This window comes from Macaca mulatta, chromosome 8 (assembly GCF_049350105.2).
Source record: "Macaca mulatta isolate MMU2019108-1 chromosome 8, T2T-MMU8v2.0, whole genome shotgun sequence".
Classification (NCBI taxonomy): Eukaryota; Metazoa; Chordata; class Mammalia; order Primates; family Cercopithecidae; genus Macaca; species Macaca mulatta.
In genome coordinates this window covers 119,844,587-119,870,558 of record NC_133413.1, presented here as the reverse complement: position 1 = coordinate 119,870,558, position 25,972 = coordinate 119,844,587, and the positions used below count along the sequence as shown (strand labels likewise).

General features: G+C 40.8%; 1 protein-coding gene across 12 annotated transcripts in view; it reads left to right on the top strand.

Annotated features, from left to right (window-relative positions):
• Positions 1-20,233, top strand: part of SYBU (syntabulin) — a 116,409-nt gene extending 96,176 nt beyond the window's left edge. For 10 of the 12 annotated variants that reach the window (XM_077942371.1, XM_015145878.2, XM_015145881.2 and 7 more), the window contains 4 exons: positions 8,279-8,381; positions 14,442-14,645; positions 16,428-16,577; positions 18,405-20,233. In XM_077942371.1, coding sequence (XP_077798497.1) covers positions 8,279-8,381; positions 14,442-14,645; positions 16,428-16,577; positions 18,405-19,512 — 1,565 coding nt within the window. In that variant the 3' untranslated portion in view covers positions 19,513-20,233. 12 annotated transcript variants of the gene reach the window in all.
• The last annotated feature ends 5,739 nt before the right edge of the window (positions 20,234-25,972 follow it).

Below are 25,972 nucleotides of genomic sequence, written 5' to 3'. Positions count from 1 at the left end.
CTGACACTCTGAGTGCCACTGCCAAGGGAAGGAAGGAACCTGTGGGTCAAGAAGATGATGTACCCTGGAGGTTGTCACACAGTGGGGACGAAGATGGGGGTTGAATGGTCAAGGCTGTTAGGTCTTAGAGTCAATTAAGAAAAGCCATGTTTAAGTACAGAAATGAGGTTTAAAAAAAAACAACAACATTATTTTAGGGCCCCATTGGATGTCTTGGCAATGAGTTGTGAATTATGTCATCTGTTTCCCAGTAAGTGGGTGTTTTATTCCATTTGTGGTCTAGAATTGCAAGCAGACAGCACCACCTCACTGAGATGAAGAAGAGTGGAGGATGAGGTGACTCCAAAACCTCCTCATCTTTTCCTTCTCCCTTATATTCTGGACTGAGTCATAGACTTAAATCCTATCCCCGTCCTGACCTTCTGTCTTTCCTGGTGTCTCACTCCCCATTTTTCTCTCCCAGCCCTTCATCACCTCCTTCCTCCCCTATGAACGCCTCCTGCAGTGACACCCCTGCTCCGCACCCAGCACTACCATTAGGACTGCTCTTCCTGATTTAGGTTTTCCTGCCAGACAGGAGGGCAGGCATCTCATTTTGGTAAACACTGGATAAATGCTTCTCCTTAAATAGAAGCAGCAGGCTTTCCAGCTAGTTCTTTTAAAGGGGCAGAAATTCAATTCACTTCAGTAAATTTGACAAGAAATCAAAGATAAGTAACATGTTCAAGTCTGGAAAATACTTCAGGGAGGATTTGCTCTGTTTTTACTGGGTCCCCAAGATAATGAGCTAGGATGAAATTTATGACCACAGTGGATGTAACCTTTCCCAGCCCTGTTGGGTGAAACGCAGTGGGGGGAGGGCTGCCCGTTGGACATGCCTGCTACTGGAGTGGTTCCTGAGCTGAGTCAGTGTGGGAGATGATGAATGCCTGTGTGTGGTTCCTTTGATGCTGTGAAACATGTCTGCCATGGAAAATCCAGGTTGGCACTGATGGAATAACCCCAATGCAGCGTATGCTGGATTGTGAAATGTTTTTCTCTGCTGAATGGCGTTTGACATGTTCAACTGCACACTGGTTGGCCCCTCCTCTTTTACAACAGGATTATGAGGACTTTGAACCATGAACCAACTGTTAAGTATCCTACTAGCTTTGCAAACCAACATTTGTGTACGTGAGTTTGGCTGGAACTGGCCCAGTTTCAAACAACCTGTGCCTTATGTACATTCCATCTTTCCCTCCAGTCCTCTGATAATGTATTCACTCCAGGAAAGTGTTCCTGGAGAGCCGTGAGGGTACAGATCATTCTGTAAATTAAATTCTTCTCTCCTGTGCAGTTTGTCCATGAATTTCTTCCTCATCCTTTCGCTGGCCTGTCTGTCTTCGTTTCTGCTCACTCATTGTTCACATCGCACTGAAGAAAGCTCTTGCAATTTGACAGGACTTGGAGAGAAAGTCCAGGCACTTTTTTACGTTTGGAGCTCTCTTCCTCACAATATGGTTCATGGACCACCTGCTGCACAATCAGCTATCGTAATTATCAAAAATGCAGATGCCTGGCTCACCCTCCTCCCAGATCTTCTGAACTGGAATTTTTGTGAGAGTTTCCCAGAAATCTGCACTATTATTAAACTTCACAGATAATCTTCATGCACAGTTAGGTTTAGGGACCACTGCATTATTAATAATAATTTTAAAATTTGTATTTATGAGTGTGTCAAGCACTTTCTATGCGTTAACTCAATTTATTTTCACAGCAACCCAATGGGATGGGAATCATTATCTTTGCACTTAAAACAGGACCTGACACATGGCAGGTGCTCAATAACTTTTTGCTAAATAAATAATAAATTAACCTTTTAAAATGTATGTGTATACATATATAAGTAAGGCTTAGATAAGTTAAGAAAACTTGGTCAAGATATACAACTAGTGACAGGTGGAGCTGGGCTTTATAGCTACTTCTTGTCAGAAACTTTCACTTCCCCTTGTTTATTGGTTTCTTTACACCCTCTTTGCTTATCATTTCTCTCATTCGCTCTTCTTGTTCAGCAGATGGGTTGCCTGTATTTCTGCTTAGACAGGTAGCTGAGCCAGTCCAAGGTATAGGAGTGAACTGGGTGGCGTTGCCTCTGACCCTCTTGGCCTCCTTAAGGCCTCCTCCCTTTCTCAGACCTTCCAAGCTACCTAACTCAGGAGACTGGGCCCTGCGAAGATAAGAACTAGAGTAAATCTACTCATATTTCCCTGGGACTTTCTGAAGGCAGAGTTCTAAACCACAAGAGACTCTAGAACTTTTGGAGGCATCCATGGGGAGTCTCTTTTAGAATCAGGATCTTTGGAGACGTGCTTTTGTACACACACACACACACACACCCCCATGGTACACACACACACACCCTATGGTACACACACAGAAAGAGAATTAAAAAACAGAAACATGCTCTTTGCTGAACAATGGCAAAAGGAAAATCACCTTTTACAAAAAGTAATTTAAAAATGTATGAGTAGAAAAAAGCATTTCCTATTGTAGTTCTTTTTAAGAGATAGATGTAATCAAGACCTTTCTTGAGAAGCCTTCTTCTGGCCTTTGGGCCACTGTACCAGTAGTTTCAGCTAAAATGGTACTATTGAGGGCTTGCTATATGCCAGGCATTGTTCTCATTTCTTTGCATGTGTCATCTGAATTTCCACAATCTTTTAGCAATACTTAATATTAATAACTTCATCCCTATTTTATAGATGAGGATACTAAGGCAGAGAGAGGGTAAATTCATTCCTCAAGGCACCACAGAGAGCAAGTAGAGGAGCCAAGATTCAAACCCAGGTGTCTCAACTCCAGAACTCTCTTAATACTACATAATATGGTGTGACTACTCTTATTATAAAAAGATTTTCCTTAAGAAATTTATACTTTTAAAGGGAAAAAATGGATTGTTCATATGTCAGTGAACTCCTATATATATTTTATAATATGAATAATGTGCACATGGTTAGAGAAGCCAAATGGCTCAGAAAGATAACAAAATGAAAATAAGAGTCTCTTTATATCCACACTTCCCTGTTCCCAAGAGACACCGCTATTAACAGATCATTTTATACCTCAAGAAAAATGTTCTGTGCCTATAGCAGGTTACATATTATCTAAAGATTTATTTACAAAAAAAAAAAAGCAGATTTGCAGTACCCACTTTTCTGCATCTTGTTTTTCTCATCTAATAACAGGTATTTGATATCTTTTGACTTCGACACACCCAGGATCATGTCACTCCTTTTCACAATGGCAGAGTATTCTCTTAGGCTGTTGCTATACCACCTGATTTAACCAGTCACTATTGATGGACAACTAGGTTGCCTTTTTGGGTCCTTATGTGCAGAATAAATTCCTAGCAGTACAGTTTTCCTTTTTATGCACGTAGCATAGTTCACACTCTTACTAACTCTGTTTTTACAAACCCTTAACAGGGTTGGCATTATCAGACTCTTTCGCCTATCAGATAGATGGAAAATGTCTCCTTACTTTCATTTATATTTTTAGTGACGTTGATAGATTATATGACTTTTCATGTGTATCAGTCATTTCTTTTTCTTTTTCTTTCATCTACCTATTATGTCCTTGGCCCATTTTTTTGTTAGGTTTTATTTTTCTAATTTTATGAGCTTTTGGTAAATTAAGGAGATTAACTTTTTATCATGTGTTGTAAATATTTTTTCAGTGTATCTATTTGGCTTTGACCTTGCTATTTTCCCATAAGCAGTTTTATAAGTTTGAACTTCTTTTGTGTTTAGCTGTTTGTGTGTGTGTATGTGTGTGTATGATTTTAAGTATATGGCAGTTCCATCAATTGAGCATCAATCAGAATGAAGAAAACTATTTTCTGAAACTACGATATAAATGGAAATTACATTTACAATTTTTCAAGAATATTTTTATTCTCAAATTTTAAAAAAACCTGTATATGTATCTTATCAATGTATTGATCATTTAGCTAAATATTCCCTTTCTGAGATAAATACCTATACAGGGTTTAGGAAAGTAATTTTGCAAAAACTAAAACAAAAACCCTGTTTAGGCTGTGAAGCATTTCTTGGATTCCTTGGCTGGGCCCCCCAAGCCTTAGCAGCTAAGAGTCAGTTCTACTGAATGTACTTTAGAGCAGCTTCTTTTAATAGTATCTTTTATAATTGCATGTGTCCACTGCTTCTGCTGCTCCTTAATAGCTGTGCTTGGCTTCAGTGAAAATGGTTCCTCTCTCCTCCCTGGAGACCTGTAAATTTAAAAATCTGTATTTTGGGGGGATGGGTGGAGAAGGAGGATGGGAGAGAAGGGGTGGGAACTAGGTGGGTTTATTTTATTTTATTTTATTTTTTTTTACTGCCTCTATTTGAGGTGGTCCAACGTGAATTAATTTGATAGCTTTGCAGTGATAAAGGATAAGAGAGGGTTTGGGGTTACTTAAATCAGTGTTTTAGAATGGCTTAATACCGCTTAGTAGATCTCAGGATTGCTCTATACTGTGGTGTTCTGATGTATGAGGACTGCTCCATATCTTGAAAACAGGAAAAATTAATAATGTCCTAAGAGACCAGATTACAGGCAGTGCTTTAAAAATAAGTCAGTTAGCTATCGGTTTGGACACGTATTCTCTTTGTTTTCATTTTTTTCTTCCTTTTCTAATTCCCTGGCGTTAGCATACATGCACAGAACGCTTAATTATCCTAACGTTATAAATAAAAGGAATATCTCTCAAAACAGTTCAGCAGTGCTATGAAACAAAAAACTGCCAGAACTTCTGGAGGTCACTGGGCATAGCTTCTTTAGAGTTGGAAAAATGCCTTCTGCAGCAGGATGCTTAGTCACTAAATGTTTGGCATCAGAGCATTATCTTAAAGGTCATCAAATTCATCCTGTCTGTTCAGTCCTGGAATAACACTCCACTAACCTGGCAGTTGATCGAAAACAATATTGATGAGGAACAAAGACTGTTAATGAGGATGACATCCATTGTTTCCAAGAAACCCATGAAGCAGGCGCTATGAGTATCATCTTTGTTTAACCAATTAGGAAACTGGGACACAGAGAAGTGAAGTAACTTGGCTAAAACTTTCCACCTAATACGGGTTAGGGGCAGGCTTTGAATCCAGGCTGCCTAGCTGAGGTCCTATGTTTTTTCTTTTTGTCTGTTTGTTTGTTTGTTTTTGTTTTGTTTTGTTTTTTGAGATGGAGTCTTGCTCTGTCACCCAGGCTGGAGTGCAGTGGCATCATCTTGGCTCACTGTAACCTCGGACTCCCTGGTTCAAGTGATTCTCCTGCCTCAGCTTCCCAAGTAGCTAGGATTACAGGTGCTCACCACCACGCCCAGCTAATTTTTGTATTTTTAGTAGAAACGAGGTTTTGCCAGCCTGGGTGACAGAGCGAGACTCCGTCTCAAAAAAAAAAAAAAAAAAAGAAACGAGATTTCGCCATGTTGGCCAGGCTGGTTTCAATCTCCTGACCTCAGGTGATCCGCCCACCTTGGCCTCCCAAAGTGCTGGGATTGCAAGCGTAAGCCACCATGCCCAGTCGAGGTTCTATGTTTTTAGGTTAGGTACTCTGTGCATGATTTTAATAACCCAAAAGAGCACTGAAAACAATATATTAGTTGCATACACTGTTTAAAGGAAATGAATAAAGAATGCCTCTCCTTCCTTGTATCTTTGTTGCCAGCTAATAGATAAATGGGGGTGCGGTGATTAGGTCTCCAGCTTTTCTCTTAGTTATTTTGCTTAGTATTGAAGGAAGTATATCAGATGATGTATTACATTTAGCTTTCCTGTGTATCCTTTAAAAAGCGTTCACTGATTTTTACACTGCATTAACCAGTTTGTGTTTTTTAAATTCATAAACTGAAATAGTTGTGAAGTAGTATATTCATTTTTCACTATCGTGCTATTCAAATAGTCCTGAATACAGCTGCAGGGACCCGATTGTGCCTTCTAATCTCTTTCAGATGTACAGAAAGTAAGAGAGGAAAGTGCTGAAACAAAGTGACCTTAGGCCCTGCAAATACATAAAAGTCAATATATTGAGTTCCAGTAGCAATAAAATGTAGAACAAAGTTGTCCTTTTAGTTCACAGAACGTAATTACCACAGATCAGAAGCACCATGGGGTAACAATGGATTTTCCACAATTATCTGTTCCTGTTCTAGAATTTCTGCTTTTAGGCAAGCAGTTCAATTATAATCGATGGACTTTTGTGAAAGGAATGAAAGCTGAGTGTTTCAGAGGAATAATTGCACATTAGAAAATAATATCTTAAACCTGATGGCTGTAACCACAGGATCTATTTTTGAAAATTGCCTGCCTTTATCATTGGATAACAAACGTGATAATTTACTAGCAAACAAAGCTGGCTGAGTTAGGCTGTCAGGAATCTCATGTTGCTGGACTCCATTACCAATCATGAATCCTTGAGATTGAACTACTACAGTTTAACCAGTGCATTCCTTAGAGTCAACTGATGAAGTTTGGGAAGCTTCTAGGAGCTCATTACATCATTAGACAAAGTCTGTGCAATCCAGAAGGAATAGCTGGTCTCAGTTCTGATAAACTGCCATGCTAATCTTCCCAGAATTCTGCTGGGAGCCAGGAGTCACTGCTGTCATCTGGCTAATGGGTCATTCTCGGTCTCTTTCCTAGAGACCTGGACTTCCTAGAGGCTGGGGTTCCTGAGAGCTCCTGGAAACCAGGGAAAGGATGTTTTTTTTTCTCTCTACCTTGTGATTACCTGCCTTCCTCTCTAGCAAAACTAATAAAGCCCATCAGAGAGCGAAATCTGTTCCCCAGCAGGCCAAAGTCTGGCCACATCTTGTACCTGTGGTTCGTGTTGGCCTGTTAGGGAGATGGTAATGTAGAGTTTCTCTAAGAACTTCTCCTGTTCCGCTGCTTCTTCCTACTGCCTTTCTGAGGATAAAGCATAGTATGGGAGAAGTAGTATGAAGATTTGGTCCTGGACAGAATTTATCACCTACAAACTTCAGGCAAATCAGCTTCAGTTTTCTCAATAGTAAAACAGTGAGATTAATGTCTATTTTACAAAGATGTCAAGAATAAATAATATATAGCATAGAAAGCATCGTGAATAGGGCCTGAGACCTAGTAAACATTCAATAAATAGTCATTATTATGATAATTATTGTTCACTGCTTGTTAGAAAATCAAGGATTTAGGCTATTCATATTTTCTTCAGCCCAGAAATGTGAGCTGGCTCTGGGTTCTAGACCAGAAGAGGCACAAATTGTGTTGTAGGAGTTGAGCAACAAGGTCAGATTAAACTGTATACCTAGACTTATTTTTCAAAAGCACATGGTACTTCACGTTTTTAAAAAATTCTTTTTCTTCTTCTCATTGTTCTAGCTTGCCTCTTCCACATCCTTTCACTTCCCCAGGCAGTGTATGAGAATGTTTCCATTATCACTCTTTTAGAAGTACATATTTTTGTTAGGATTAATTTATATAAATTATTTTACTGCACAGCATGTTTCTATTATAATTACACACCCAACTGTAGTCTGTACTCAAAGTATCATGTGATCTTTGCAAACTAATGAACATCCCTACCTGTAATCCCACTCTGAAGCTAAAATTCCAAGTTTCAGTGGAATTTACAGGTCCTATCACTGTTAAATTTCTGCTTTTCTGTTAAGGATCTATTCCTTAAAGAAAAACCAAAACTGCAGTCAGAGAAAGTCAGTTCTCAGATAGTGCCAGTGCAGGCAGTCTGGGAGCCCAGGCTTTGCTCTTTCCTGACTGCCTCTCACTGGTTAACTGTCTCCAAACCTAACGTGCCAAATTGAAGTATGACTAGCTGACTACAGAAACCCAAAGATAAACTCTCTTGGAAAAACTGCTCTTGGACTGATCAGTATTTACTTTTTCTTTTTCTTTTGCTTGAAGTAGGGTGAGCCCGTTGTTGTGGAGTGAGAGCCTCACACACGGGAGAACAGTGCATTTCTTGACTCGCTTGGGTCACTGTTGACAGTGTCTGCAGGAAGACCGGCCTCTATATGAAACCAGCCTTACTGTGCATCTTAGCTGTATTTATGAAATGATGTCCTTGTGCTGGGCCTTCTCTTGACTGCTTTGAGGAAAACTCTGTGAGCCTGGAAACTCTGGGATCTTGGCACTTGCCAATAGTGTGCAAATGCAGGGAGCAGGGACCTGGAAGGCAGGGAACTGGCCAGCGTGTTCTCCGGTTTCCTTTCCCTCACGCTTCTCTCTCCCCTGTTGTTTTTCAGGCAGTGAAGCTGATTTTAGCTCCTCGAGCAGCACAGGCAGCATTTCCGCTCCTGAGGTCCATATGTCGACTGCGGGGAGCAAGCGGTCTTCTTCTTCACGCAAGTAGGCACCGTCTCCTGCTCTGTAATTAATACGCTTTACACAGGTGACTCACCTGCACCTATGCGTCCGTAGAACTACCCAGATTACTGTTCCTTCATATTTTATTATTCAGTTAGGCTTTTTGTTTTGTTTTTTTACAGTGATTTTTAAATTGGTAGTTTTTCCTACCTTGCCTACTGTGGTCACATGGCTCACCTGTGTTTAGCCATCCATGGCTGTCTTCCATCCAACCCTTGACTCTATGCTCACTCCTCTTTCTGTCCCTTCTCTCTTTCCCTCACTCACCTGTGTACTCATCTGCATAGGAAGCTAGTGTTCTTCCACTTCCCTCCCAACCCCCTCTCTGTGAATCTATGAGTCTCTTAGCTGTGAAGTCTCTGACTTCACCTTTTTTTCCTCTAGCTGGGCTTCCATTTTTAACCTCTGTGAAGGAAGCAGCTACTCCCTGACCACTCCCAACATTTACCTGGGGAAGGAGTGAAAAAAGTGTAGTAAAGTTCATAGGCATGGTGGCCACCCCATAGAGCACACTAGCTGGGTGTGTGGGCTCTGAAGCCAGGCTGCCTTGGCTCAAATGCCAGCACCAACTCCAGGCTGTGTGGCTCTGAGCAAGTTGTTTAACCGTTCCATGCCTCATTTGCCTCATCTGTGAAATAGCCCTACCCACCTCAGAGCGTTTATTGTTAAGATTAAACAAGTTAATATAAGTAAAATGCTGAGTCAGAGCATGGAGCATAGCAAACATCAACCAATGCTCTCCATTGATATTATTTGAATTGGTGGAGAGGACTATGAGAACACGGGAGCCACTATTCACATTCAGTGGGAGGGATTGCAAGCCCCAGGATTCTGTGCTTGCCACCAGTGGCTTTGTTTATTCGTTTAACAATTATTTATTGAGCATCTACTGTGAGGAAACAAAACTCCACAAAATTATATTCATTGTAGTAGGACAAGAAGGACAATAAATTGCAAAATAATATAATTATTTTAAAAACACTCAGGGGAAGGAGATAGAGAGTAATGTGGTTTGTGATATATTTTAGCTTGGCAGGTCCTAGGATACCTCAGTGATGAACTGAGCTCTGAGCAGAGACTTAAAGGAAGCTATGGAGGGAGCCACGGAACATGAGGGGACCTGGCTTCTGACTTTGTCACGTCACTTGATTCTCCTGGGCCACGGTGTCCAAAAGACAGTTGGACTGTGTGACTTTTTAAGGTTTCTTCCTGGAGAAAATCTATTTAGTTTCCAAAAGCCTACCTTTCCAGGACTCAACAAGCAAATATTTTCTATTTCTCTTGGGTGAGCCGAAGATTTAGCTGATGTTTATAAGGTGACCTGAGACCCCCCAGGGCACAGTTTTATCATTAAAAATACAGCTGAAGCCAGACAAACCTGTAATGAAAGAGTGAAGTCCACAGTAAAAAAGCACAATTGCTCTATCCCCAGCCCCACCCACCACCCCCATTTTGGCAATAAAGTGCCTCTGGGATTATAGGACATGAATGTAAACATTCTGTGTACATCAGATGTGGCTTGCTCTGAGAACAAGCCATTTATACAACCCATTCAAGAAATTATGACATACACCTGGAATAAAGTATCAAACAATATAGAAAGGCTAAAAGAAAAAAGGAAGGCCTGTAGATGAAGCCAATTTAAATGTTTCGAAGGAATTTGTGTTTGTGGTTAAATTCCAAGGTTGTGTCAATAATACAGAGTGACTAAGAGAAAATATTCTAGTCTAGAATTCATGCTTTCTTTAAGTGATCAAAATTTGATATGTTGAACATAAAATAGCCAAATATAATTATATGCAAATCAGATGAATGCTTATATTAGTATCCGTTATAGCCAAGCAATAATAGACTTCAAAGGTTTAACAAAAATTAATAGATGGAAAATTGAAAAATGGCAGTGTTCTATCTATTATCCTCAGTTTTTAAAAATCTCGGCCAGGTGCAGTGGCTCGCACCTATAATCCCAGTGCTTTTAGGAGGCCGAGGCGGGTGGATCAATTGAGTTCAGGAGTTCAAGACCAGCCTGGCCAATATGGTGAAACCCTGTCTCTACTAAAAATCCAAAAAAAAAAAAAAAAAAGAAAATTAGCCCGGCATGTAGGTTGGTGCCTGTTATCCCAGCTACTCGGAAGGTTGAGGCAGGAGAATTGCTTGAACCTGAGAGGCAGAGGTTGTAGTGAGCCAAGATAGCACCACTGCACTCTAGTCCTGGGCAACAGAGCAAGCCTCTGTTTCAAATAAATAAATAAATAAAGTAAATAAATAAAAGAATCTCACTGAGGTACAGAGTACCATTGGTAGATTTTGGTCATGGACTATCTCAGGCATTTCACGTAAATTTTGTGTTCCGGAGGGCCATGCATGGGTGGGCAGCTCCTCAAGAGTAGCCGGCTATCCCTGCCAAACTCTAGTAGTTTGTGATCCTTTCAGTTGGCTGCTTCCCCATGTAGAGAATGAATTTTCTCTGTGGAGAATTAGCTCCCTGAAGGAAGGCTAACAGGAAGATTGGTCAGTCGTTGGGAAATGAGAGGAATAGGTGGAGTTGGTGAGAATATTTTTGACAAGTTATTTTTAAAACAAAATTTTAAAGGCGTACAGATCATCTTGTCTCATAGAAGGGCAACTCTGCTGATATTGCTAAGGAATTGTCTTTCTTAACTAAAACACGAATCTGTTTGGAAGATAAAAATGAGACAGAAAAAGAAAACTCTTGGGATTTGGAGTCAGACAGACCTGGGATTGAGGTTAACCTCCATTATTTATCAGGTGTATGACCCCAAGCCTCAGTTACCTGTTTTGGGATATGGGATAATAATAGCATCTTACCTCACTGCGTTAAATGAGATGATATATGTGAGTGCTTGACATGATGCCCAGAACTCAGTGAAAGCGTTGGTAAAAGGTGGTTTTTGTCAGTAGGGGTGAAAGTAATACTAAGAGACGTGGTACTGTTGCTGTTGCTGCTGCTACTGGTGGTGGTGGTTATGGTGGTAATCATGGTGGTGGTGATTATATTAGTCTGCTAGGGCTGCATAACCCAGCACCATAGACTGGATGGCCTAAACAACAGAAATGTATTTACTCACAGTTCTGGAAATGGGAAGTCTGACACCAAGATGTCTGTTGGCTTCTTCTGAGGCTCCTCTCCTTGGCTTGTAGTGGCCATCTTCTCCCTGTGTCTCTACATCATCTTCCTTCTGTTTATGTCTGTTCAAATTCCTTCTTTGTATAAGGACACCAGTTAAACTGGATTAGGGTCCACTCTAACTGCCTCATTTTAACTTAGTCACTTTTTTAAAGCCCCGTTATTCTGTGGTACTGGGAGTTAGGGCTTCAACATACCAATTTGCAGGGGGTGACACAGTTCAACCCTAGATCATGGTGATGATGGTGGTGATGATGATGGTGATAACAATGATATTACCTGAAGTCCAGAGCCATGGTCAGGGAATCAAATTTCACCTGAGTCACTCATGAGGTTTCTTCTACACTCCTTTGTCTCTGACCTTCTAGTTACATATTCAGGTTTGTAGAAGGGTTCAGGGTCAGCAGAATTTTCTCTCCTTTTTGTGGACTGTGTTTTTCTTGTCCACCAGACCAAAGGATCTGGGATGGGCTGAAGAGGACAGCATTGGGTTTGCCGGTTCATGGCCATGACAAACATGGAATCTCAGTGTCTCCTTTGAAAATGTTTCCTATCAATGCCTATAATGAGTTTGCACCTATATATGTTAGCATTTGAACTACTAAATGAAGAGAACTGATATTTTTAAGCATGTTGCTTCTTTTTAAAAAGTTAGCGCTTACAAGCTGTCTGATAATTTATTTCCTGATCAATATTCAGAAAGCACCCGAAACAGTGCTAGGGTCACAGAAGGTCCTCAGTGGCAGTTAACTCGTAATAAAATTCCCCAGGTCAAAATATGGGACAGCTCTTTACATTCCCGCCTAACATGTAACAGCTAATCGTCCATATTTCTCATAATCAGATTAAGAACTAGTCTGGTTGATGCCAGACTTAGAATTGAAGCGTAGAAAAGAAAATGCACACCAGGGTACATGTTCCTTTCAGCTACTCATGAAGTTCTTTCTACTATGGGCTGCTGAAGTTGGTTTTGTCACAAAGCCATCAGCCCATCTGTTCCATATAAAGTGTCCTCACGAAGAGAAGAGCGGCATTCATTTGGATGATTTCAAAAGGAAAGAACTTTAACTTTAGAACTGGGTTACATTTTATTTATGTATGGTTTGCAAGGTTGACAGCCAGTTGAAATTATATTTTATTGTAAATAAGTAATCATGGTTTCGAAGCCAAGTATACCCACACGCACACTTGCATTCACATTTACACACATTTCTCATTAAGATGTCAGTTGGATACAGCTGTAATTAAAATTGCAAAGAAAGGATTGTCAGAAAGCAGTACTACTATATGAAAGCTATCTTGTTTTCTCTTTTTTTTTTTTTTGCCATCAAGTAATATTCCTGACATAGAATTTTTATCCTGTTTAAGTAATTTCAACATTCTCAAGATGCTTCCTTACACTAGTGGGTGTCAAATCTCTGTAACAGGATTAACGGTGAAGTTTGAACAAGTTTATCATCTAATAATACTCTACAGTTGAGTCACCCTTAATAGCTTGTGGAATGTACTCACATGCATTCTTTGATTTGATTTTCACATCAATTCTGTGAGGAAGGTAGGAAAGGTGTGTGTGTGGGGGGGTGTGTGTGTGTGTTTTGATCTCCATGTTAAGTGGCTTACTTGCCTAAGTTCCTACTAAGTGGCAGTGCCAGTGACTCACACCTGGTTTATTTATTTAGCAGTCCTTTAGGGAACACTTACCATGTATCAAAAGTAGGAGGGTAGAAAGAACAGGCTGTTCCTGCCCTCAAGGATGCCCTAGGCTAGCAGGAAGGACAAATAAGTATGCAGTTGTGATGCCATGTGATAAGTCCAATGGTAGAAATTTGCACAGAGTTTTAAAGAGCATTAAGGGAGTGCCCCTACACTGGCCTAGGAAAGGAAGAATATAGAGAAGGCTCTTTAGAGTAGGTTCCCATCAGTCTCAAAGTAGGAAATATCCTGGTATCCAGGGGCTTAGGGAAGGGAGCAAGAGAACATTCTAAGCAGAGGAGATTATGAGTTCAAAAACCTAAGGATGGTCAAGCATGGATCCTTCAGGAAACTGTAAGTCATTTGGAATGCTGTAGTACAGAGGGAGGAGGGAGGAGTGGTGGAGGATGGGGTTGGGTGGAGTGGTGGGATTAGACCTTGTGAACCATCTTAAGGAGGCTGGCCTTTGTTCTGGGGGCAGTGGGGAACCATGGCAAGGCTTTGAGGAGGACATTGAATCAGACTCCGTTTTGAAAGGCCACTCCAGCCACAAGCCAACCTTCTACTGGAGGGAGCAAAGCAAGAGGCAGGAGACCCAAGATGGGGCTGTTACAGTATTTCAGCAGTTAAATGACAAAAGTTGTCTTAAGTCATTGGGGCTAGAAAGAAATGAAAAAAAAAATTAAGTGATCAAAATTACCGATGATGCATTCATGAGTGCTGTTTATCTGCCCTGTTTTCTCCTCCTCCTTTATGTGCTACCACCTTCCCCCATGCTCCAAATGAGCCACATTAATTTTCTTACCCTGACGTGAACCAAACGCAAATATTTCTAAACTGAAACAGGTGGACTAGAACAAAAACCACATCTTGAAAACAACGTCCAAAATAAACCTGAGCTAAATCAATATTCTACATTGTGTATGTTCTTAGCAGGCTATTGGGTGTAATCCAAAACAAGCTTTATGGCCAGAAACTATTTGAAAGAACAACAGAGGGAGAGGTTGCTTGTGCTGATGACACAAGGCTAGAAAATACCAGGCAGGTGGGAAGAAGGCCGCTCCGAAGGAAAGTCTACACAAATAATTGTATTGCCCCTTTCCACTCCATAAATTGGATTTCCTTAGATTTAGGGAGTAAGACATTAGCCCTTGGGCATCTGTAGCCCCAAGGATTTTAACATTTTTTCATGCTTTTCCCAGTCGAGGTCCTCATGGGCGGAGTAATGGAGCTTCGTCACACAAGCCTGGCAGCAGCCCATCATCCCCACGGGAAAAGGACCTTCTGTCCATGCTGTGCAGGAATCAGCTGAGCCCTGTCAATATCCATCCCAGTTATGCACCCTCTTCCCCAAGCAGTAGCAATTCAGGCTCCTACAAAGGAAGCGACTGTAGCCCCATCATGAGGTGAGTCCTGCTTAATTCATGCATCTTAGTTTGTCCTACTTGGTAAGATTTTCTTTTAAAAAGAAAATAAGGGTTATACAACTCTTGATCCCTTGCCTGATTCTGCAACAAGACACTGCACTTTTCTTTCGGACATTCGGCTGATTCTTCAAGGGCTGCTGCAGAAAGAGCACAAGCCACAATTTCTAACAACGCGCAGCAATCTAAGCAGTTCCTGGATAGGGAGAGAAAATGCCACAGAGGCAGCAGGAGGCTGAGGCAGAAGAATTGCTTGAACCTGGGAGGCAGAGGTTCCAGTGAACCAAGATCACACCACTGAACTCCAGCCTGGACAACAGAGCAAGACTCCATCTCAAACAAACAAACAAACAAACAAAAACAACTTAAGATGATTCTGTAGGCACCTGTTGCTACAGGGGTGTGTGAAAGGTGGGGAGGGGTCCAACTCAGTCTGGAGCGATCCGGGGAGGCCTCCCTGAGAAAGTGAAGTGGAATTGAGGTCTGAAGAGCAAGCAAGAAGTTAATTCATATGAGGTTGTAGGGAGTGTGGAGCAGAAAGAAGGAACTGCATTTCCAAAGAGGCCATGACAGGAGGACTGGACAGTGGGCATGGACACAGGTCATCTTGGAGGCAGGCAGGTGCTCAGGGAGCCGGCAGCACGGTGGCTGGGACTGTGTCCAGAGTCAGGGAAGGAGCTGGCCGCCTTCCTCCTTCAGCCTTCTTCCTGCTGGGCATCCCTATTCTCGTCAGTCAGCTCTCTTACAGCAGAGATGCCCAGCTCCCAGCCAGGCCTGAGAGGGGCCAAGATTCCAGCAAGGGCTGTTTTGTAAAACATTGAGCCTCTCTTACAAAACACATTGGGGACAGTTAAGTAGAGGAAGAAACTTCTCCCCTTCAGAAGAAGGACCTTTCCATTTCCTCCAAACTGGCATACTCACAGCAGGGATTGATTTTAGAACAACTTGCATTCAGCAAATAGCCATCAGGATCTTTAGGCAGTGGCACACTGTGCGGAAACTTAGGTCATCTTGCTTGCTTCCTTCTCTTCTGCCCAGGCCCATCCCCTGACCCTCGCCCATTGTGCTGCCTGTTACTCTGAACTGACAGCTCAGGCATCTGGACAATGGTGCATTATTTTGTATGAGAACATTCCTAAGCCATAGAAAATTCTCCTCCTCCACTGTCCCTATTCTCTCCATAAGTACACAAATACCGCCTTCAATCTTCAAAGTAATTAACAGTCTTAAGATCTGCAGTTCTATTACAGCTCACCTTCTGAAGTGACATCAGCCATTATTGAGGCTTAAGACTCCAGCACATAGCTGCCATTCCTTCTCAAGCTGTTAGCTGTGTCTGGGTCAATGTGGGTAGCTATAACAAAGTACCCTAGACGTTGGTCCATATCTTTTGAGAACCATGGGCTACATATTATAGGGTTAGGTCTGAGATCAGGGTGCCAGCAAGGTATGGTTCTGGGGAGGGCTGTCTTCTGGGCTGCAGACTGCTCACCTCTTAGTGTAACCTCACAGGGTGTAAAAAGAAAGCTAGAAAGCTCCCTGGGGTTCCTTTTATAAGAGCACTAATCCCATTTATGAAGGCTCCACTCTTATGAGCTAATTCCCAAAGTCCTCACCACCTAATACCATCATATTGGGGTAAGAATTTCAACATATGAATTCTGGAGGGACACAAACATTCAGCTGATAACACTCTGTGTTACTCTTCTTTTTATAGAAAAGGAAATGGCAAAAAGTAACATTTCATTACTTGGATTGTTTCAGGCGTTCTGGAAGGTACATGTCTTGCGGTGAAAATCATGGTGTCAGACCTCCAAATCCAGAGCAGTATTTGACTCCTCTGCAGCAGAAAGAGGTTACAGTGAGACACCTCAAAACCAAGCTGAAGGAATCTGAGCGCCGACTCCATGAAAGGTGAATCTGCCTTCCTTGCACAGTGGGGTGTAGGACAGTTTCTTTCTCCATAAAATGAAACATGAACCCAAACTATAGAAAGATAGAAAAGAAAAAATGATTGTATTCAATTTTTGTCAAATTTTTAAATCAGCCTCTGAAAAGAGCCATTTCATAATTCTGTGTGATTTGGCTGTTTCAGGAGTTCAGGGAGACCCGTCGGTTAGAGGGGATCCTTTTTGTTGTTGTTGTTTTGCAGTGTATACAGCTTTGATGTGAAATAATCGGGTGTGTGCATGACTATTTTTAAATGGCAAAAACACGTGAGCGAACAATCCCATACTTCCAGCAGAATGGGTCACACACCGTGGACCAATTAAGCCCTGTTTATATCTGTGCACGAATGGATATCTGTGTGCATTGTAATTCCTGCATGCTATTTTTGTGCTGAAGGAAGGGGCTTATTGTTCTTGGCCAAGTGTTAAGGTTGGAAAAAAAAAAAAAAAAAAAAAAGCCCATGCTTAAGAGATCTTATCTGAGGGAGAAGACTTTTGACATCTGGGCAGCAGGCCAGTTTTTCTGCTTGATGGTTTTCCCCTGGAACATTTTGGAACAGACCAGGAAAGCTCTGACCAGGGTAGCTGTGAGCTCAGGGTGAGGGTGGCATTTGCATTCTCTAAGAGTCTGGGCTACCTGATCAGCCCAAACCTGCTCTGCTGCTGCCACAAAGAAATAGAGAAAACTCAATGACCTTGGTTGCTAAAACTGTGGATAGATAAGGGCGCAGACTGTGAGGAAGGGACATTTTTCATCTTCCGAATTAATCTGGTTCATCATCTGTCTGAAATAGACTTGAGACCCAAACTCTCCTCTGGGGTGAGTTAGACCTTAAGTCTGGAAGTGTTTGGTCTGTGATTTGCCCAGTCCGTAGGAGGATTGGAGCACTCAAGGGAGGAAGGAATGGGAATGCAGTAAAACTTGGGAAAATATTCTAGCCTAAACTTAAATGAACAATATTGATGTCTCTTCATATATATGAGGATCCTGACTACCCTATCTTCATATCCACTGAGAATGTAAGGACTGACTATGAAAAAATTATATGTAAGAAAGAATTTATATGCAAAGATCTTGAAGTAGGGTTGTCCTGTGAAGGATCTAAAAAGTAGGATCGCTTCTCCTTAGTGTAGGATGAATTCAATATTATCCCATCTGAGAGGAGATAGAATAAGCAGCTTGTCAACATGTAAAGTCCCTGCCATGTGTAGCATTTTATGATTTCAAAAATGTTTATCATTGGAATATCATCCGAACAATTTAGCAAGGCTAAAACTTACCAGTCTACCTTCTGTCTTTGATAGGTAATTAAAAGTGAACTGGCCTTTTCTTCCACAAACTATAGACATTTGGAAAGAGTAGGCTATGGAGATAGAAACACGCTAACAGATGCTAAGATGTTCTAATAATAACATTTTAAATATTAAGGATTGAGTAGATGATAAGACTTGTAACAGTGCAATATCTGACTCATAATGGGTACTCAAAAAAATTGTGGTAGCTATTTTGATTCTGATTCTGATTACTATTATTACTTTAGCCATTCTACAATTAAAGAGAAAGTTCATGGCTAATCTCTGCCAAAGAGAAAATGTACTGTTTCTTTAAGTTTAGGCTGGAGTGTTTTCTCAAGTTTTTTGTGTTCTCTTGAGTTCCCTGCATTCAAAACTGATTTCACATCTGTATTTCAAGTGGAAGAGTATGAGTTCTTGGCTCTGTGCCAGAACTGCCTGTTGCCCAGTTCAAAGTTATTTTATTTTTTTATTAACCATGCTTGTCTTGGCACTCTAGGGAAAGTGAAATCGTGGAGCTTAAGTCCCAGCTGGCCCGCATGCGAGAGGACTGGATTGAGGAGGAGTGCCACCGGGTAGAGGCCCAGTTGGCACTCAAAGAAGCCAGGAAAGAGATTAAACAGCTCAAACAGGTCATCGAAACCATGCGGAGCAGCTTGGCTGATAAAGATAAAGGCATTCAGAAATATTTTGTGGACATAAACATCCAAAACAAGAAGTTGGAGTCTCTCCTTCAGAGCATGGAGATGGCACACAGTGGCTCTCTGAGGGACGAACTGTGCCTAGATTTTCCATGTGATTCCCCAGAGAAGAGTTTAACCCTCAACCCCCCTCTTGACACAATGGCAGATGGGTTATCTCTGGAAGAGCAGGTTGCTGGGGAAGGGGTTGACAGGGAGCTACTGGTGGGAGATAGCATAGCCGATGGCACAGATTTGTTTGATGAGATGGTAACAGCCACCACCACAGAATCTGGTGACCTGGAGCTTGTGCATTCCACCCCTGGGGCTAATGTCCTGCAGCTGCTGCCCATGGTCATGGGTCTGGAGGAGGGCAGTGTGGTGGTGGAGCGAGCCGTACAGACCGACGTGGTGCCCTACAGCCCCGCCATCTCGGAGCTCATTCAGAATGTGCTGCAGAAGCTCCAGGACCCCTGTCCCTCGAGCTTGGCGTCCCCTGATGAGTCTGAACCAGACTCGATGGAGAGCTTCCCAGAGTCCCTCTCTGCCTTAGTGGTTGATTTAACTCCAAGAAATCCAAACTCAGCCATCCTTTTGTCTCCCGTGGAGACCCCGTCCGCCAATGTGGATGCAGAAGTCCATGCAAACCGCCTCATGAGAGAGCTGGATTTTGCAGCCTGCGTGGAAGAGAGGTTGGATGGTGTCATCCCACTGGCTCGCGGGGGCGTCGTGAGGCAGTACTGGAGCAGCAGCTTCCTGGTGGATCTCCTGGCTGTGGCTGCCCCCGTGGTCCCCACGGTTCTGTGGGCATTCAGTACTCAGAGAGGGGGAACGGATCCTGTCTATAACATCGGGGCCTTGCTCAGGGGCTGTTGCGTGGTTGCCCTGCATTCGCTCCGCCGCACCGCCTTCCATATCAAAACCTAAATAGAAGTTGTTGTTACTGTGTGCCAATGTGTCCCATGTGGGTTGTGCCAGGTAGAGAAACAGGAGGTCGATCTGTGACGGTTTCTATTCTGTCGTTTTGCTCCTCGGTATTTGATTTGCACTATATTTAGTTGAAGCCTGTTCACTGTTTAAAACCGGAGGTATCTTCAAAGGCATGGAGACCTGGTTCTAGTAAATGTCCCACCAGTGCGGTATAGAAAGCATGCTCATGACCCTGCCGTGTCGTCTGAGGTACCCGTTCTTATCCTAGTGGTTCAGGAAGAGAAAATGCAGTTTGCACTTTCAAGACAGCTTCTCTAAGGCTGGCATGTTATCTCCTTGCTTTGCTTTGTGCCGTTTTAAAATGTGTAATCGTTCCAGCATTCCAATGGTCTTGTGCATAGCAGGGGACTGTAACCAAAAATAAACATGTATTTGTGTAATTGGTTTGAAGAAGTCTTGAATAGCTCTTTAGTGTCTTACTTGGGGTTGATAAGATTTGAGTGTCTGCAATTTTTTACTAAATGTAGCTACAAAGTCTTAAATGGCTTGTTTGTTCTTAACCTGTTAATTGATGAAACTGTGCATAAGTTTACAATGTACTAACTTATTTTGCTTATTATATATAGTGTTTTGTTGGAAATTGTAACCACACACTTCAGCATGATGAAAATAAAGATTAGTGTTTCCATTTAAATAAAAGTTTTATCCTCCTATAAAATAATTATCTCTGTGATTTTACTTCTATGTATAAGAAAGACAATGAAGAGCAGATCTAACATCTTTATCAATAGGGGTCTGTAAAAATTGAATTAAATTAGAAAGAGGGAAAAAGAGTTATTAAATAAAGGTGAAGATTTCCTACCCTTACTTAAAAAGCATCATTTCTGAGTACAAGTAGCTTTGTTTACTTTTAAATTGCCCATACGCTAGTTTGTCTACATGTTTATGCAGTAAGTACATCTTGAGTGTTTTCATGAACGTTGGGTTGATTTAAGCATGCTAGGTGTTCAGGAGAGGGAGAATATGGTAGTGACATACAGCTTCCTTCCCCAGAATGATAGGATGAGGGTGGGTGGCTGGGAAGGGATGAGAAGGTATTGGATCTATGTTCATCTAGTACTTACACCAAAATTTTGAGATTAGTATTTTATACACATAAGAGAGCTAAGCCTCAAAGAGGAAAAATGTTCAGGATCTCAGAACTCATCTCTCCAGAAGCCATGATTTCAAGTGTCTACAAAAGCAAATGCCTTTTCTAATTTGCCACACAAAGGGAAGAGGCTGGAAAATACCCTAAGTCCTCATCCAGAAACTCTTCTTCCATAGCACTTACCACCTTTAAACATACCACCCTTTTACTTACAATGTCTTGGTTATTACCCATCTTTCCCACTAAGATATTAGCTCCATGAGGGAAAGGATCTGTGTTCTGTTTTGTTCACAGGTGTATGTCAAGAACCTAGAACAAATGAAATAATAAGACTTAGAATTTGATAGCACAACAGGGAACCTATAATCAGTAATAATTTAATTGCATATATTAAAATAATTAAAAGAGTATAATTGGATTGTTTTTAACACAAAGGATGCTTGAGGGGATGGATACCCCATCTTTCATGATGTGACTATTACATGCACATTGCCTGCCTGTACCAAAATCTCATGAGCCCTATATAGACACCTACTGGGAATGCCCAAAATATTTAAAAAATATTTTAGTTTTCTAAAAACAAGATTTAAAAATTTAAAAATAACTTGATACAGTACCTGGTACACAGTGGAAAGTCTAAAAATTGCTGTTGAATGAATTAATTAATCCAGCAAATACCAGGTACTCCGATGCTAACTGGGCACTTTCCAGGATGGGTCTTAAATAGTGAAGGAGACAGACAAGGTTTCTGTCCTCAGGAAGCTTACGTTCTGTGTCTGTGAGGGACACAACATGCCATCAAATAAACAAAAGATGGTTTCAGATAGTGGTAAATGCCTCAAAGGAAATAAGGTGTTTTGACCAAGTGTGGCAGAGGTGAAAACAAGGGACACATCTCTGAAGAAATAACGTTGGTGGGAATGGATGAAAAAGAGTCAATCATGAGAAAATATGGGACAAAATCTTGTTGCAAGAGCAACAAATTCAAAGGCCATCAGATAGAATGGGCTCACCATGTGACAGGAGCATCCTGGAGGTCAGTGTGGCTGGAGCAGAGTGAGAAGGAAGGAGAAAGTTGGAGTAGACAGGAAGCTGCTTCATCTGGGGTCACATAAACCATGGTAGAGGTTTCAGTTTATTCAGGGACACCATTTAGGGGTCTATTGTAATGTCCAGATGAGAGATGATGCCAATTTCGAGGTGGAAGTAGATACAGAGATTAAGTTGAATAATTACAGATATAGCTTGAAGATAGAACTAATGTGATTTGCTGATGGATTAAATGTGGAGTAAGGAAAAGAAAAAAAATAGGGGTGACTCAGGTTTTTGGCTCAAGCAATTGGATCAGTGGTGGCCGCATTTGCTCAGAATGGGAAGAGTTCAAGAGAAACAAGTTTGGGAAAATAAAACTGAGATGTCTATTAAAATATCTATGTGGAGGCATCAAGAGTAACTGTATATATAAATGTGAAAATCAAGGGAGCTGTCAGGAGTAGAGTTGTAACACTGAACCTTTCTGGCATTTGTGTGGTAATTAAAACCATGGGAACAAATGAGGTCATCCAGGAAGAGTGTAGAGAAGGAAAAAAGGTCAAAAATGGATTTTTGAGGTACTTCCACATTTAGGTAGAGGTGGAATATGAAGAACCAACAAAACAGCCAAAGAAATAACAGCCCAAAATGTAAGAGCAAAACTAGGTGACTAGTAGTATAAAAACCAAGAGAAGAGAGTAATTCAAGAAGAATGGAGCAGTCAATTGTGTTGAAGTCCCACCAAGAGATTGAGTAGTAATATGAGAATAGTTACATAGTCACTGGCTTTGACAGCAAGGTCTTAGTGACTGTGTCAAGATCAGTCCTTGGAGAAATGGGGATGGAAGGCCAATTGGAGCAGGTTGAAGAGTGAATGGAAGAGAGAAAGTGGAAAGAAATATGTGCTGCTGACTTTTTTTAAGTTTTACAATGAAGGAGAATAGGAAATTGAGTGGTAGTTAAAAGGAGATATAAGGTCAAAGGTTAATTTTTCAATATTGAGAAGAGACAGAACATGTTTGTATGCTTTTGTGATTGGGTCAATGAAGAGAAACAAATTAATGACATAGGAGGGAATAAAATAATAAAAAATTATAAATTGAGGAAGGAGAGCCCTTGAAAAGAAGGGATAGGATCCAGGGCATGGGAATATGTGCGTGAGGAGACATGGTTTGTCTCTGATAGGACATTTCTACTGGAATACACACGTGTCTCAAGCACACACATTTGTATTTACACATCTTGCAGCTCTCGTCAGCAGTAGAAGGATTTGTTTGAAATGGAAGGGAAACTATTTCTGGAGGTGAATAATCGGAAGTGTCCCAAAATAATGAGCCATGCTGACTCAGGTCCCTTCCTGTAGTCCTGCCCAGATCAATACTTAGATACTGGTATCTTCCTTAAAGTCCCTCCTTGTGCTTATTTTAAGTCATTGCTAAGAGCATTTTTATTTAAAAAAATTATAAGCCTGTTTTGAGTATCTGCTTGTTTCCATATAAACAAATATAACTACACAAACTCAGCATTGTTCTTCATCAATTCAAGTTGGAGGGAAAGGATAGGCTCTGGTTAGAAAGAATTCTCCACAAACCACAAATATTTATTGTCAGATTGGATGCAGCTGATCACCAATAGCAAACAGTTTTATCGTCTTAATGTCCTGTATCCTCCTTTACATAAACCAAAAGATTCAAACAACCCATTGGAGACACTGGACACCCCCTCACCCTCCCTCTCCTCCTTCTTCAGGGTTTCAGCTGTATAGTCTGTGGAAAATTACTGCTTTTATTCAGAACAGTCTCTCACAAATGAGTCCCTTGGAGTAACTAAAAGATGGAACATGTTTGCCTTTTGGAAGCCCAAGGCATTGGCTGGTTTTGTGGATAGGATGATCTGATTCCATAGAAAGAAGTGCCTCGAAGTTGCTTTCAGTAATTAGAGTGCCTGTGATGTACAAACAGGCAGGAAAATGGAAAAAACAAGAACAATCCCACTCTATTGAACAAATTGCTGTCCCATGAAAGCAAATGTTAAACATTTCCTACAGTTACATGTGCAAAGATTCCAATTTATAAGAAAAGATTTTTCCCAAAGGGATATGTTGACCTTTCCAAGTTGAGCTGTTCAGAAAAGAGGGAAAAAAATGCAATGCACTCAGATGCCAAGCGTTTCTGACATTTGTGGCAGAAGAAAAAGGAAGTCTGTGATTTGCATTTATCATTTGCCCTGCCTAAGTAGTGGTTGGGTCTGATATGTCGTCCTCTTGAGGGTTTTTCATTTTGAAAGATTTGGGGTAGTTTCCCATTTCCATTTTGGGTCAGTGAGCACTTGAAAAAATTTTATTTCCTTCCAATCTTGCCGGCAAAATGTGCACAATGAGGCAGTAGCCTAGGAAATTAATAGTTTATAACAAATCTTGAAAGAATGTCATCAGACTCTCAATTGTCCTGAACAAAAACAATTAGAAAGTCCAAATAGAATAAAACAGGCTTGTATCAGGTAATTATTTTAAACCCACTGGATGTACTGCTGTGCACTGATTTTCCCACAATCATAATGATTGTTATAATGGTTACAATAACTTCAAAGAATTTTAAAATTTAAAAAAGGTTTAAGTGCTACTTAGAAGAGTTTTTGTTAGAAGATTGAAATATTTTTAGTAGCATTCAAGTTTGTTAAAAGATGTACAACTTTAACGCGTATTTTAGACATTTAAAAACTCCAATATATAAAACACATACAAATGAGCATACAGGCTGGAAGCCCTGCCACTGACCTCCCCCTACCCCCTGCGTGGGTCCTGGTATTACTTCTGAGAATGACTTGCATGTCATTTCCCTATATACCAGGTTCTTTGAAAACTTTCAGTTCATGTAAGATCTCATATATGAAAACTGTTAATTGAAATACTGCTCTGGTTAATGCTGAAGATATGTTTCTCTATTGCCCTAAATAAGGAATGCTTAACAGAATTGTTTTTTAAACCTTTGTTACAAAATTTGTCTGCCAGTGCTCTATTGGTTTAACTATGAAGAGGACCTCATTCTCTCTCCCTCAGATTATAGAAGCCATGTAAGTATCTGGGACTATCATGATACATATAAGATGACGATGCATTATAAAATCAAGTCTGACTCACCTTGTGAATATTAAAAGTAGGTATCATGGCTTCTCTAATTTGATGGTGCAGTTAAGAACCTCCTTCCCCTTCCTCACAATTAAATAGCTCACAGTGTTTGAAACGGTTTGCCAGCCTCACTTTCTACAGTAAACAATAGGTGCTGGCATTTTAAACTGACCTTTAATTTTTCTGAACCAGCACATTATTTCTAGCTTGTTGGTTGTATACAGAAAATGAAAAATGAAAGCAGACAATAATTTTTACATCTCCCACTGGAAGTTGTACATGGACAAGTTTTAAAAATGATCGCCCATGCACTGTCTCACTCTATAAGGGCTCCTTCTAATCAAGACAGATTAGGTAATTACAAGGTTCAGATGCACTGCAGAACCTCACAAAGCAATAAAAGCACTTGTATTTTCACATTTTAAACTTAAATGTGACAAGTTAAATATATCTGTATTCTTATGCACATCTTCACTTAGCACTGCAATAAAATGCTGAGTTAATTTCAGAGGCCACTATATCTGATGATGGCGTTTTCTCCATAAAATAGGTAAGCACTGCGTTTATTCAGGAATAGTCAACAGGTTTGGAAATGGCATTGCTGTATAAGAATTCAAATTAAGGTCTGAATATTTTAACAAATAAAACTAATCATGGGCAGTAGTTAATATCTTATAAAGAGCCAAAATTGCTCCAAGAATTAAGTCAACATACTGATCAGAGTATGTCCTTTGAATTTTCTACACAAGGAGATGTTCTCTTCTGTGCCATTCATTCTCTCAACCAAAACCTAAAGACACTCGCTAATAACTGACAAGGTCAGGGACAGTTTGTAGCAGGAAGGCCTCTAGGTACAATACTGGTCTGCACATGCATAGAACCTGTGGTCTTGACCTCATTATAATTATGACCCCATCAAGTGAGCTAATTGGCTTATTTCTGCAGGTGTGTGAATATAAACCACATTTCATTTTGCCTTATCTGACCCAAATTAACTGCAAAATACATAATTATATGGCACTGATATTCAACAGTTGTCATTTATATGAAAATAAAAACCAAGCTAATTTTCTTCATATTTATTAAATTACTAGAAAACACAAATTGGTATTATCTTCTATAATTTGTAATGCTATCTTCATTAAGAA